This window comes from Equus przewalskii, chromosome 30 (genome assembly GCF_037783145.1).
Source record: "Equus przewalskii isolate Varuska chromosome 30, EquPr2, whole genome shotgun sequence".
Classification (NCBI taxonomy): Eukaryota; Metazoa; Chordata; class Mammalia; order Perissodactyla; family Equidae; genus Equus; species Equus przewalskii.
The window spans coordinates 21604211-21617866 of NC_091860.1; the positions used below are offsets into that span (position 1 = coordinate 21604211).

The window sequence follows — 13656 nt, forward strand, 5'->3', positions numbered from 1 at the left end:
CTGATGAGCGGTGCTAGGTCCACACCCAGGATCTGAACCAGCAAAACCCTGGGCTGCCGAAGCAGAGCGCGACAACTTAATTACTCGGCCACGGGGCTGGCCCCTATATAGTGGCACTTTCTAAATTTTCTAATTATTGCTGGTGTATAGAAATACAAAGTATACTGACCTGATAATAAGTAAACTTATCAAATTTGCTGCATAATTCTAACAGTTTATCTGTAGATTCTTTTCAATCTTCTGCATATACAAGTGTGTCTGCAAATGACGGATTCTTATTTCCTCCTTTCCACTCCTTATGCCTTTCCTTCCTTTTTTTCTTCTGCCTTATCACACTGGCTGGTTCTCCTGTCGCTGAATAGTAGGGGCATCTTTGTCTTGTTCCCAGTATCAGGGAAAAAGCTTTCAACATTTCACCATTAAGTAGAAAGTTTGCTGCAGGTTTTTTTTTTTAGAATGATCTTTATCAGATTAAGAGAGTTTTCATCTGTTCCTAGTTTAGCTAAGTGTATTTGTTTTTAAAATAATGAATGGGTTTTGAATTTTGTCAAATGCTTTTCCTTCATTTATTGCAGTGGTTCTTAGCTGCGGGTGATTTTACCCTCCATGGGGCATTTGGCAATGTCTGGAGACATTTTTGGTTGTCACAACTAGGTGGGTGCTATTGGTATCTAGTGGACAGAGGCCAGGAGTGGTGCTATATGTGTATATATATATCCTACAATGCACAGGACAAGTCCCCACATAAAGAATTATCTGGCCCAAAGTGTCAACAGTGGCCAGGCTGAGAGAGGATCATACACTTTTTCTCCTTTAATCCGTTAATGAATTGAATTACACTGACTTTGTCAAATATTAAACCAACCTTGCATTCTTGGACTAAGTCCAACTTGGTTGTGATGTTATTATGCTTTTTATACATCACTGAATTTGATTTCCTGATATTTTGTTTAGAATTTCTGCATCTACATTCACAAGACAGATTGGCCTGTAATTTTCCTTTCATTGTCATCAGATTTTATATACCTTTTCTTAAAAAAAAAAAATCCAACTTTTGAAATAATATGCCCTAAGATTTTAGTTGAAGGCACATCTTTTTGTTCCACTTTTTCTGAGATTTGGGGTCTGGGGGAGGTGGGGGGAAGAGGAGGAACAGACTGATTTTAAGGATACTTTTTCTCCAGCTGAAATTAGAACAGTTTCATATTAACTAGATCTCTGTAATTTTATCAATTTACACCTCTAGCTGTTCTATACTCCCTTTAATAACAGCATTGGTACAAGGGGCGTTAGAAGAGTGGCAAGATACTATAAGGGAAAATGGGCACAAAATATTCCTTTTATTGATCACTGGACCAAGGAAAAAAGCAATAGGTTAAAAAAAAACCCCAAACCCTAGTACTGTAATCTTAGTAGTCCTCTATGTCTACACTACATGCGACTAAGGGATTTGCACTTTATTCTGAGAAATCCAGGATATGGCCCTACCTACCTTTCAAATTTCACCCCCTACTACCCTCCCCTTTATACTCCATTGCAGCGATGGCAAATTTTTTCTGTAAAGGGCCAGAGAATAAATATTTTGAGCTTTTGCAGGCTTTACGGTGGCAATTACTCAATTCTGTCAATGTAGTGTGAAAGTTACAGACAATATGTAAATGGAAAAGCCTAGCTTTGTTACAATAAAACTTTATTTACAAAAACAAGCCAGGGGCCAGTTTGGTACACAGGCTATAGTTTGCCAACTCTTGCTCTATAATCAAGTCAAATCACTTGCTATTTCCTAAACCTGTTTCTATGTCAGCAGTGTCCATCTCTGCATAGCCACATCTTACCTATCCTTCACGGTCCAATTTAAATGTCACCACACCTCCAGCCTCCTCCCATAGCATCTACTGAATCATACATTCAAATATTTGTGCATTTACTAAGCATTGAGCAATGTAAATACAACAGTGTAAATAATGTCCTTGCTGTCGAGTTGACCATCTAATGAGGGCTTCAGACAAGAAAATGGGCAATTACTTTAGACTATGGAAATGGCTATGACAAGGTGATTCTGGGGTCTTATGGAAACATAGCATGCGTAGCAATTCACTTTCAGGTAAGGGGGTCTGATCTGGAAAAACTTTGCAGAGGAAATGATATATTAGTCAATAATCTGAAAGAAATGGGTGAGAATTAAACAAAAATGGACAAAGGATAGTTAGATATGCATTTTGCAGAAATCATGTTGGCTATAGTGTGGGAAATACTGAATATGGGAAACAGTTTAGACAAGAGTTAAAAGTCACCTAAACTAGAGTCGTGGTGATGGGAACAGAGAGAAAGAGATGGACTGGAGAGAGATTTAAAAAGGAGAATCAGCTCCTCATATAAAATTTGACTTTTTACTATATTTGCTCATCACCCCTGCTTTTCACCTCTACTAGACTTTACACTTAAAGGAAAAATTCATGTCTGACATATCTGTAAACTGTTTACTATATTTGTAAACTTAGAGGTTGTCTCATATCCAGTAGACAGTCACCGTAACCAAAATGCTCTTTAAGTCCACACATCTCCAGATGCTAAGAGAACTATCTAGAAAACCACCCCTCACCCATTCTACCCGCCATGTTGACTTCAGGTAACGTTTACAAGTCTCCAAGGGAAACACCGTTTTGCTTCAAGAATGTGAAAGTATGTACATTTCTACCCTAATGTGTGTATTATGATTGTGAAGAAACAATTTCTAATGTATTCAAACCAGAAAATTAAAAATGCTAAATCTACTAAAGTAATCGCAATGTACCCTGTACCAGTCTCCCAGGAGGAGGAGGACAAATCCTGGTCTTGCTGATATCTATCCACTCCTGCACACAGATGACAGAAAAAATGTCCGTCTCGTCCCACTGGAGCGCCGAGAGGAGCATGCAGACAAGTTGGATGACAAACCTTTACAAGGAGTGCCGTCAACAGTTATAAAAGTCAACAGCCCGAGATCTCCCTATGGGAGTACAGAGCTGGGACCGGAGTTCTGTCTTGGGGGAAATGGTAGAAAAAACCTTTGTTTGGTTGAACAAAAAAGTTGAGAAGGCTTAAAATCCTTACACTAAAATAACTCCTACCTAAAAAAATGACAATTAATTCTTAGGCATTTTTCTTTGGTTTTGTTTTTATTGTAAACAAAGAAATTTGGTTTAACTGAAGCCTAAGACAATGGTGGCAACTCTTTGTGAGGGAGAAAAACGGAACCAGCAGAATTCATCTCTATACTAGACAAAAAAACAACACAAAAAACATCATAAAAAAGATTATGATGGCTAAAAAAATGTCTCGAGATGAGCCAAGATCTCTTAACCATCAGGATCCCAGGGAGCAGCCTAGGGTATCTGTTTTGGCAGAATGTGATCTGATGTCCACATTTTCTTTTTACAGACACCAAAATGATCTCCTGACACTTGAGCAAGGCTTTCTTGATTTAATACCCTAAGTTGATGAGAGAAGCCCCTGGAGCTGAAACAGAATAGGGGAAGGGAGAAGAAAATAAAAATCAGCCTCTTCGTAGTTCCTTACCCAGCTTTAAATGCCAAGCTTACTTTGGCAACCTTCTAAGAAAGACTGTAAGTGCACATGCGTTTCCCACAGTTTCAGTGTGAGGGTTTAATTATGGTTATTTCTAACTAGTCACTGTTGTAATTTTTCACTAGGGTGAACTTAAACCTGTACTTGTGGCAGGAAAGAGATACAAACAGACCAGTGAGAGATGAGAGATGTGTACAGTTTTGATTACAGATCTAAGGCATAATGGCTTCAAAGGATTACAGTGTGGCTGCCTTAAATTCCTTTAGCTGGCACTATTATAAAGAGATCTTGATTAAGATGGAAACGCCTTAAGTGCATGACATCATCCGTGCTCTCCTAGACCCCTCATAAGCTGGGTCACATGTCCTAGGGCTTCCCAAGGCTGTCTCGCCACAAAATTGTGAGTTCCTGAAAAGATTAAAACCGCCTTCTATTCTATCATCTATTGGTTCTTGTATGTAGTAGGCATTTACTAAATGTTTGCGGGAGTGAACTTTTATACAAGCTGTTTAGCTTTGGCTTAAAATAGCTGTTTTGACCAGGAAGGTTTTGGTTCCATCTGGTTACAGAGCAGGAAGTAAAAGGAGGCTGGGTTCCTGCTGATCAGTCTGCGTCTCCTGTCCACTCCTCTGTGCTCTTTCCTTTCCTTGAAATCCTCCAGGAACAGCGTGTCAGACTTCCGGTGTGCGTCTCAGACTTCACTCTAACACAGCCTCGAAGACACTCTCACCACTGCCTGCTTCACCTCCTCGTTCCATGAGGAATGGGTGAGGCCCAACGACACGGAAGGCTTGGGAGGATGAAGGGGTCATCAGGAGCTGACAACCGCTGTCTGATCACAGACTCATGACCTGCCTCTAAGGCCACAACACTTGTCAGCTGAGGGAGACAGGTTTCAAGACAGTTCTCTGAATCGTAAATCTCCAAACACTCAGTAGTGAATGTGGACCACTGTCTCTGCCCAAGTTAGAGATACAAATGAACAGGAAGTGTTCATTTTTCCTATTCGGGATCCGGGATGTTTCTAATCCACCTTCAGAGAAGCATATATATTACCAAATTCCTTAAGACCCATGAGTATTAAGAGCTTGCCACTCTTTTCAATGAGCCAAATCATATTCTTTTCTAGAGGGAGCTCCGGGATGCCTGCTGGGCAGAGCAGACCTCAGGGCCACACTCAGAACAAGGACCCAAGATCCTGCAGGGGAAGCCAGCAGGCTTTAGGCGATGCGTGTTTGGGATACTAGCCGTAGAGGCTAAAAATATAGGTGACCTTACACCCAAAGCTTCCTTTGTTGCCTTAAAGAGCTATCATTTACGAATGTCTCTAAATCCTTCTTGACCCTCTTACTTTGAATCCGCATCACCTCTCAAGGTTGTAAGTTCCAGAACCACACTACCAACTTCGTCAGGACATGCTGCCTCGTATTTTATTAAAGCTGTCCTTCAGAAATTTCAAAGGAAAAAACACATTCAGAAGATATCCTCTAAGTCAAGTATTTCAGGATCTGGCCAATTTGTTCTCGTTCTAGCCGTACTTTTCGCTAGAAAATGTTCAGAGGAAGAATTCCTTACAAGAAAAACAAAATACATGTACAACCACAACTAGCCTCTTGAGGGACAGAGACTGCACACACTTCGGTCTCTTAGAGCAGCCTTGGTTGTAACGGTGGCCATATGGGTAGCGTAAGAATCCTATTTAAGCAGCTACTTTAATTTTTAACTGGCACTGGCTCAGGAGAAGAGTTTCTCAAGAGCAACGATCCAGGCAACCTTTGACTAGCGTTTAAAGACTTTAGGATCCTCTCATTTAACATCAGACGTGAATGTTTTATCTTCCTTTTAAAATAACCTTTACTTAAAAGAAATATTTCTATAAATAGGAACTAGGTTATCTTTTACTTAAAGGGTCCTCCAAGAGGTGCATTTAATACCAAACCATTTGGAGGCCTAAAAAGATTACTGACTAATCTTTTGTGAGGTCAGGGATTAAAGGGCAGTGAGAGGAGAAGGTACTATGGTTGATTCTCACTCTAAAGAGATAAGTCATCAAAAGACCTGAGGACTTAGGATAAAAACGTACACCTCCTCTCCAAACATAGACTCCCAAAAAGTAGAGTATGAGGATAACGAACTTAAGAAAAGTTTAGCAGTTTTGTAACAGTGCAGAGAGTTCACTGGTTCAAGGGGACCTGGCTGCTAATTCAATGCTTAGGAAGAGTCATCCTCTTTGGGGATTGTCTTGAGCCGAAAGAAACTGTCTTGTCAAGGTCACGCCTCCTCCCAGGGGGTGTCCTGCATCCAATGGCTGACCACTGAGTGTGTCTAAGGCTCCACTCTCAACCCAATGTAGGACACCTGAAGGGCTATCCCAGCTCCAGAGCTTCCTCGGGAGCAGCTAAGGCTGTCCTTGGGTCTCCATCACAGCTTGACTTCTCTCTCCGCCCAATCCTGCTTCCTCCTCCTTCCAGATATGGATCCCAGGACACTGCCCTTTCACCTCCTCATCTCCATCTCAGAGTCTGCTGCCTGGGGAACCAAATCTGCAACAACTTCTTCTGTCACCAGGAGTCATAATCCTGGAATGTCAGCCCACTGCCGTGTCCTTATCTCCTGGGACAGTGCTTCAGGATTTGAGTAAATGGATAAATCACACGCACACACAAAAGAGCACGGAACAGTCAGTTAAGGCCACTCCTCGATGGACAAGTTTGCAGAGACCAAGCAAGTCCTGTTTGTCTTGGGAGCATATGAGTCCAAGCTGCCATAGAGGATTTAGTAAAAGTAGGCATTGACTGATTCATATGGACCCTCGATGACCAGAATGGAGATACAAAAGTAGCAATTCTCCTTTCCCCAATTCAAAGCACTTGTCCTACTTGGGATCACGGTCTCTCCCAGGGCAAGATGGAGAACAGGGATTATTTCTGTTCTCTATCAAAAGAGGCCACGGTGAAAAAGATGTTAAGAGATTTGCCTCAAGTTCAACAAGAAAATGAATGTGAAAGGCAAGAAAATAATTCGAATACCCTGACTCCTAATGCACTACACTCATTGCCTTGGACACCAAGGCCATCTGATGAACAGCTCAATTTTACTCCATCGCCACCTGCACAAGCTGGTCTGCTAGTCTACCGGACCTAAGTTAGCCACAGCAAGCTTAGAAACATTCTTCTATATCAGAGCAGGACTGCTTCCTAACCACGCTTTGGAGAATACACTCCACCAAGTTACTGGAGTATTCATCTGTATGTCTTTTCTACATATTCTTTTAACATGTCTTTTAATGTATTCTTTATATATATTTTTAAATTAAAAAATTAGTCCCCCATTCTCCACTGTTAAGGATTTGTAGGTTTTCAGATATTCAGAGAGTAAACTGTAACAGATGTCTCTTTGGGTGACTCAATCAAGTAATATTTATTATATCCTACCATGGTGGTTTAAAAAAAGAAAATATGCAAGTACTAGAAGTCTATAAAATTCTATCATTACTATTAACTGCCGTCTATACCAAATATATCTTTCTCATAGTCAGCATCTTTGGGGTTAATTTGAGGGCTCAGTGTATCTGAAGGAAATTGGTGCTTCCACGAGCGGACGGATGGAGACAAACAACAGACCGTATTAGTGAGGTCCGAGGTTAATTCTCTCCTGCCCTTCCCTCTAGGAAGCCTGAAAGGCAGAGAGTGCAAAAAGGTCATCTCTTAACTCTAAAACTGAAGACTTTTTGTAAAAGTTCCCAAAGCTCATTGATGCTATGGAAGGGTCTGGATTCTGAGAGAAAGGGATACAAAAGCATTTATATCTGTAAAGGAGTTGAAAATCGGTGTTAAACGGAATTCATTTTTACCCTGTGAGGTGCTTCTTCTCTTTCAATCATTTGCACTGACAGGCAGCAGCATCCTTGCCTGGGTCTGGTGCCTTCAGGCCCCGTCCTCTCTGGGTCTGAGCAGCCAACTTCTTGGCTACAGAGAGAGACTCGCTTCACTGCCGTGGGTACCGCTCTGTATTTGTGCACAGTTTAAGATGACTAAAAACGAAATGCCACATCACAAAGTGAGTATTCCAAAACATCCAGCTAGTTAACCCCAAGAGGTTTTATAAGATATTCCTTAAAGGGGAGGGAGTTGGGGTGAAATCGGCCAATGGAAGCGCACGAAAGCATTAGAGAAAACCACCACTCACCGAAGTGAAACTTCTAGAGCGACAACTGCTGCTTCGACTCTCTAAACTGCCCCCTCTGCTCAGGTCGCTGAGCCTGCAGCTGGGCGGCAAGTCCGAGTCCATCTCCAAGGAGTCTGATTTCTGGTGGTGTATAGGCATCCCCACAGAGACCTCAGCCCCGGTTGATCACAGGAAGTGGGGAAGGGGCCAGGCTCCCATTCCGAAGTTGTGGATTACTCTAGAGAAATCAAGCACACAGTGACAAGGGTTAGTGAGCCCAGCCAGCAAATGCCTTATCTCCCCAAAACGAAAGGCTGAGCATGAGTCAGAGTCATCTGGATTCACAGTCTCCACCCTAAGACAATGATGATGAGGAACCCCCGGTTGACCCCTAATTGGTCAACTGTTTAGTGACGTGCTTTCCATTTCTCTTTTATATCCTTCTCCATTATGAAGATGTACAAATTATTTTTAAGAAAAGATGGATTTACTAAAAATTACTTCAGTGCTGAAAATTTGGCAGAATAATGTTCTGACACCTTCCTTTGCTCTTAGGGTCTGTATTTTCATGTTCTTTCAACTCAGACTCAGGCTTCTCCCTGTGCTGTTTATTAATCCTGGTCTTTTCTGCCTCAGACACTACAAAATTATGGTTCCTTCTGCAGCGTCATTACAGCTCAGAGTTGAGGTGAAGTGACAAGACCTAACAAATTACTAATGGAACTTTGGTTGACATCTCCGAGATTCCAGAATTTTGGCAACTGTGATGCTACTGCAATTTCTACAGAAGACGTTAAGGCGCCAGAAGTCAGTATTATCCAGAAGTTCATGTTTTTCCTTCAGGAGCAAAGACATTGAGACAGTCCCCATTAGCCCCTTAGTTTCATAGAGTCCTCTGACTCTTTTATCAGGAAATTCAGCTCTGTCTCAGAACAATAAGCAATTGAGTTCAACAAAACTTTCTAGAAGACCAAAGAAGACTAATAGGGAATAAGGGAATGAGCCTCCTGTTGATTACATGTGACCTGAGATGACGGCGAGTGAAGGACGGATGCTCATGTTCTTCCTAAACTGAAAATGCAGCCAGGTCGCCTAATGAGCCCCTTTAGGACTACTGAGGGGCACAGGAGCTAAAATAACCATAGCGGCCATTTGGGGGGTGTGTGTGTGTGTGTGTGTGTGTGTGTGTGCATGACTGTGTGTGTAATAATTTGAAATAGAAACATGACCATTTGTGGAGAAAGCACACTCGGTAAATCTCTGCTCCAAGGGAAGGGAGGGATGGGGGCCATGTCTTCCCCCCAACGAGAGTGAGATGAAAGACGGGGCAGTGAATCCTGACTCTCCCCTACACAGCGCAGGGACCCAGTGGGACCGCCTCGTGGGCGGGAAAGGACTTGGCAGCCTGCCCCAGGTCTGCGCGGTCGGGATAGTGCTCTGAGGCCCTCACAGTGTGGATGGAGGGCGGCAATTGACCACATCATTCGAGAGCACACCTTTTTCTCGTGCTATTATAATTTTAAAAGCCATTTTGACACTGTAAAACTATAACATTTAGACTTTTATACATTATTCTCTTGAAAGAATATGAGGAAGCTAATCAGAATTCTCCAGAAGGCAGAGGTGTGCGGGGGAGAAAGTGAAAAGCCTGCTTCCATATCCTTCACAGGTTCTAGATGCTAATCTTCTTTGATCTCTTACGGAATCGAGGACTAGGGGCTTCCTAGGAACTAGAAATGAAGACTTCCGTGGGAGGCCTACTGTGGAGGGAGCAAAGCTTTCTGAAGAGGAAGGGCAAGGACGCAGCCTTCCTCTCTGGTTTGCCCTGGAAAGGGAATACAATGAATGGCATAAAGAGCACGAGACCAGGAGAGACAAGTCTGACAATGGGGACCACAGCTATGAGTCTAGGAAGGTCATGACCACTATAAAATAGTCAGACTCCTTGTCTCATCGAGGGATGACTTTTTGGGTCTGCAAACAGTGCACATTATAAAAGTGACACCAGGGTCAGACGAAGATAGCCCCACAGATGAAGACCCTGGCTTCTACCAAAAAAGTAGAATAAGTGTGACTAAGAAGTCACAACAAGCCTAATGCCACAGGAGCAGGAACGGGAGCTCCTCGCGCTCATTTTCTGTTTATTCTCTTACACTTCCTGCATTTATTTCTCATTATTTACTAGTAACAGCCTTTTCTGGTCATGTCTAGTTTACCAGTTGAGCAGGGAGAACAAGGAGAAGGCCACAGCTGATCTACAGTCTTAGCAAATCTCCACCGGCCGGGAGGGCAGGTCAGGATCCTGGTGGATCTGGTGGGGCTGTGGCAGTCAGGCAAGTGAGCCCCCTGAACTGAGCGCCCTGGTGCCAAGAGAGGAAGGCAGCTCCTCTTCCTCATCTTCCCCTGTTCATTCCAGAAGACCTAGAAGGACCTAGAGGGTATGCATAAAGCCCTCCTTCCACCATCACCTCACACCGTCTAACTTCCAGATCACCAGAGTCAGGTCTACAGAGCAGCCAAGTAACTCCATCTTTCCATCACTTGCCAAACCCCAAAGCTGGATTATGCTCGTCAAAGAGCCATCCGCAGGCACAGTGGCTTTCAGCTTCGTCACACAAACACAGCCTTGGAGACGTCTCTGACTCCTCCCCCTTCCTGCCACTCACAATCAACCAGCTGCAGCCTTGCTGACCTTCCTGCACAATGTCAGTTGTGTCCCCTTCCGTTCTAGTCCCACTCCCGAGGTCAGGACCATCTTACCACCTGCCTGCAGTAGCCACCTAACTCTTCTCGTCTTCTCTGTGCTTCTGCTGGATTCTGTGCTGGCGTCATCCTGAGACACCACTTAGATGTCACCACTCTCCTCAAAGCAATCAACTTTAACCCACTCCCCAGAGGCTTCAGAATCCAAGTTTCCTCCTATCAATCGACACCAGCTTCCACCTGAGCCCTATTCCTTTCCAGCCTAAGCATATTCTTTTCATGTTTATTGTTCTACTTCCCACTGAGCAGATTCCAGGTTCTAGAGAAAGACAGATGAATACCAGTCATCTCTTCCGCAGTGGAAGCTGATCTGGGCAGTGGGTCTTCACCCGGCCACGTCTCAGACTCTCTGGGACCCAGTGCCGGACCTACTGAATACATCCATGGGGGAAAAGCCTGAGCATGTGTATTTTTTAAAAGTTCCACAAGTAATTCTGCCATGTAGCACCAACTCTCATGGAACCCGGATGCGTAGACTGTGTTCCCTGCCGTTAGAGGGAAGATGGGAGCAGAGAGGAAGGCCAGCCAATACTTCACTTCCCGGGAGGGTTCAGAGACTTTGCAGAAAGGTGACAGCTAAGCCAAGCCCTAGCTGATGTTTACGATTTAAGGAGACCGCTGGTTAAACAAACTGTGATGGGCATTCCCAACAGAGAAAAGGAATAAGCAAAGATAGGGACACACATGGCCTCTTCGAAAGTGGTGAGTAGCCAGGGACGAGCAGGGAACTTAGCAGAGCACAGCACAAAACTGGTGGGAGATGGGCACAGAGAAGCGCCAAGAGAGGGAGATGGCGAGGTGGCCCAGGGCACCAAGAGGCTCTGAATTGTGAGCCTCACGCGCAGAGGACTGCGAGCCAAGGACGGTTTCTACCCGGTGGGGTGACATGATCACATTTATTGTGTAGAAGGATAACTCTGCCAACAGCTGGAAGGTGGAGAGAACCATGGGAAGAACTGAGAAGCAACCAGGATAGCTGAATACCACACGCTGTCCAAAGGAAGAATGCGGCAGCTCAGCGATCTCCAAGACACATTTGGTGTGTGGAAAGAGCAGGGGAAAGAACAGAGTTTAGTACACTTCCACCTGTCTAGCGAAACAATACGTGAGGATACACAGATGTTTATGCTTTTATGTGCAGAGGATCTCTCTGGAAGGATACACAAGAAAAATGCTAACAATGGCCGCCCCGGGGGAGGGAGAAGTGGATGGGGGAGGAGGCCAGGGTGGGAGGTCACGCTTTTACTGGACGATCTTTTCTATCTTTTGAAAGCCACACATATCCACTATTCAACAAATAGTTTATTTAAAGAGTAGTAAAAGCAGTTATACCAAGTTATTTTAACAGTTCACATAAGAGATGATAAAGACTTGAAAACCCCTGTGGCTGTAAGGTTAGAAGAGGAACAATGTGAGAGATTAAGGAGAAAGAATCCATGAAATTTTAGTGAGTAATAGTCAGGGCAGAAGAGTATTTCAAGAATGACAGAGAGGTTAACCGTGGCCACGGAAAGGTGAAACAGAGTAAGGACTGAAAACATCCGTGGAATTCATCAACATCACTGACCTTACAGAAAACCATCAGTGGAGAGACGGGCTGGGCATCCTGCCCCGGAGGGCTGGGAGTGAAGGCAAAGGGTGGCCCACAAGGGGTTGAGAAGAAGGGTTGAGACAGGAGACAGAAAGAGAAGGCAGCAGCCACAGAGGACAACAGGGCTGACGAAAGGTTTTTTGAGTCATCTTTTGGTTTAGTTTGCTTGTTTTGTTTTTAAGAATAGGAAAAGCTTGAGCCTATTAATTAGCTAAGGAGAAGAGCTGGGGAAAAGAGAAGCAAAAACCTTCCTTCCTAGCAGTCTAGGGACTAGACAGCCTGGCTGGCCCGTCTGCCCAGATATAATAGGATCTTTTTAGATGCTGGATAAAATCTGAAAAACACTGTTGCCTCCTCTCTCTTCCAAGGACTGGCAGAAGGAAATCGTATTATCATAAAAAATGACCAGGGTAATTTGAAAAAGAACCAAATCGAACTTTTTCAAAAGAAGAATTTAATGACAATTAAAAAACTCAGTGGATGGGATAAACAGAAGATTAAATGCAGCTGAAGAGAGAAGGCAGGCAGGAAAACAGATCTGAAGAGATCTGTTATTTATCCAGAATGTCGCAAAGAGAAAGACGCAAACAATCAGAAAGATGGGTTAGGGACAGAGCAGAGTGAAAAGGTTTATGTTTATGTTTGTGGTTCATGTTTAACTGGAGTTCCAGAGGGAGGAGAGAGAGTGAGGCAGAGCAAAGTTTAAAGAGAAAACGGCTGAGAATTTTCCAGAATCGATGAAAGATACTATATATGGGACATTCTGAGCATGACAGATCTCCCCTCCTGAAAATCCATTCTCCATCGTTTCCAGCCTGCTCCCCTGCCTCGGGATGCAGGAGTACATCACAGACCACCCTTGCCTTCTGGCTTCTGGCTGAGATCAGCGAAGGGGACACTCTGGCAGGACAGTCAGGCTGCCAGCTCCCTCCTGCCAGGCCCCTCAAGGTCGGTGTGTCCTTCTACCTGGGAACAGAGCCTCAGTCAAGCAACCCTCTTCACACAGCTACTCTCTCATACAATAGAGAACTAAATTTCACAACTGAGTGTTTTGAAAATGCTAATAAAATTGACAAAGTTTTGGCAGAACTAATCAAGGAAAAAGTCATATAAACAATGTCAGAATGAAGAGGAACATAATGACAGTTACCACAGACATTGAAAAGAGGATATTATGAATAATTTTATGCCAGTAAATTTGAAAACATAGATGAAATGGACAAATTCCTAAAAGAATATCTCATTGAAGCTTATTCAAGGATAAAACAAAAAATCTGAATACTCCTATAACTGTTAAAGAAAATGGATCAGTAGATAAAAATCTTACAACACTGAAAACAGGAGATCCAGAAAGTTTTGCTGGAGAGTTCTATCAAGAATTCAAGGAACAAACAACTCCGAGCCGAAACAAGCTTTTCCAGAGAAGAGAACAAGAAGAAACAAACTCATCTCATTTTGAGGCCGTTAAAGCCTTGATATCAAAACCCAAAGAATGTACGAGAAAGACAAAATTACAGGTCAGTTTCATTCATGAACACAGATGCAAAAAGTCCACAACAAAACGATCA

The 13656-nt window shown here is 43.4% G+C and overlaps 1 protein-coding gene across 2 annotated transcripts in view; it reads right to left on the minus strand.

The window, feature by feature from the left end:
* Positions 1-13656, minus strand: part of PROSER2 (proline and serine rich 2) — a 41037-nt gene that overhangs the window by 11663 nt on the left and 15718 nt on the right. The window contains exons 1-2 of one of the 2 annotated variants that reach the window (XM_070601410.1): positions 8236-8461; positions 7756-7972 (exon numbers count right to left, since the gene is read on the minus strand). In XM_070601410.1, coding sequence (XP_070457511.1) covers positions 7756-7893 — 138 coding nt within the window. In that variant the 5' untranslated portion in view covers positions 7894-7972; positions 8236-8461. Of the gene's footprint in view, positions 1-7755; positions 7973-8235; positions 8462-13656 lie in introns of those variants that run through there. The other variant, XM_070601409.1, reaches the window with a different exon arrangement.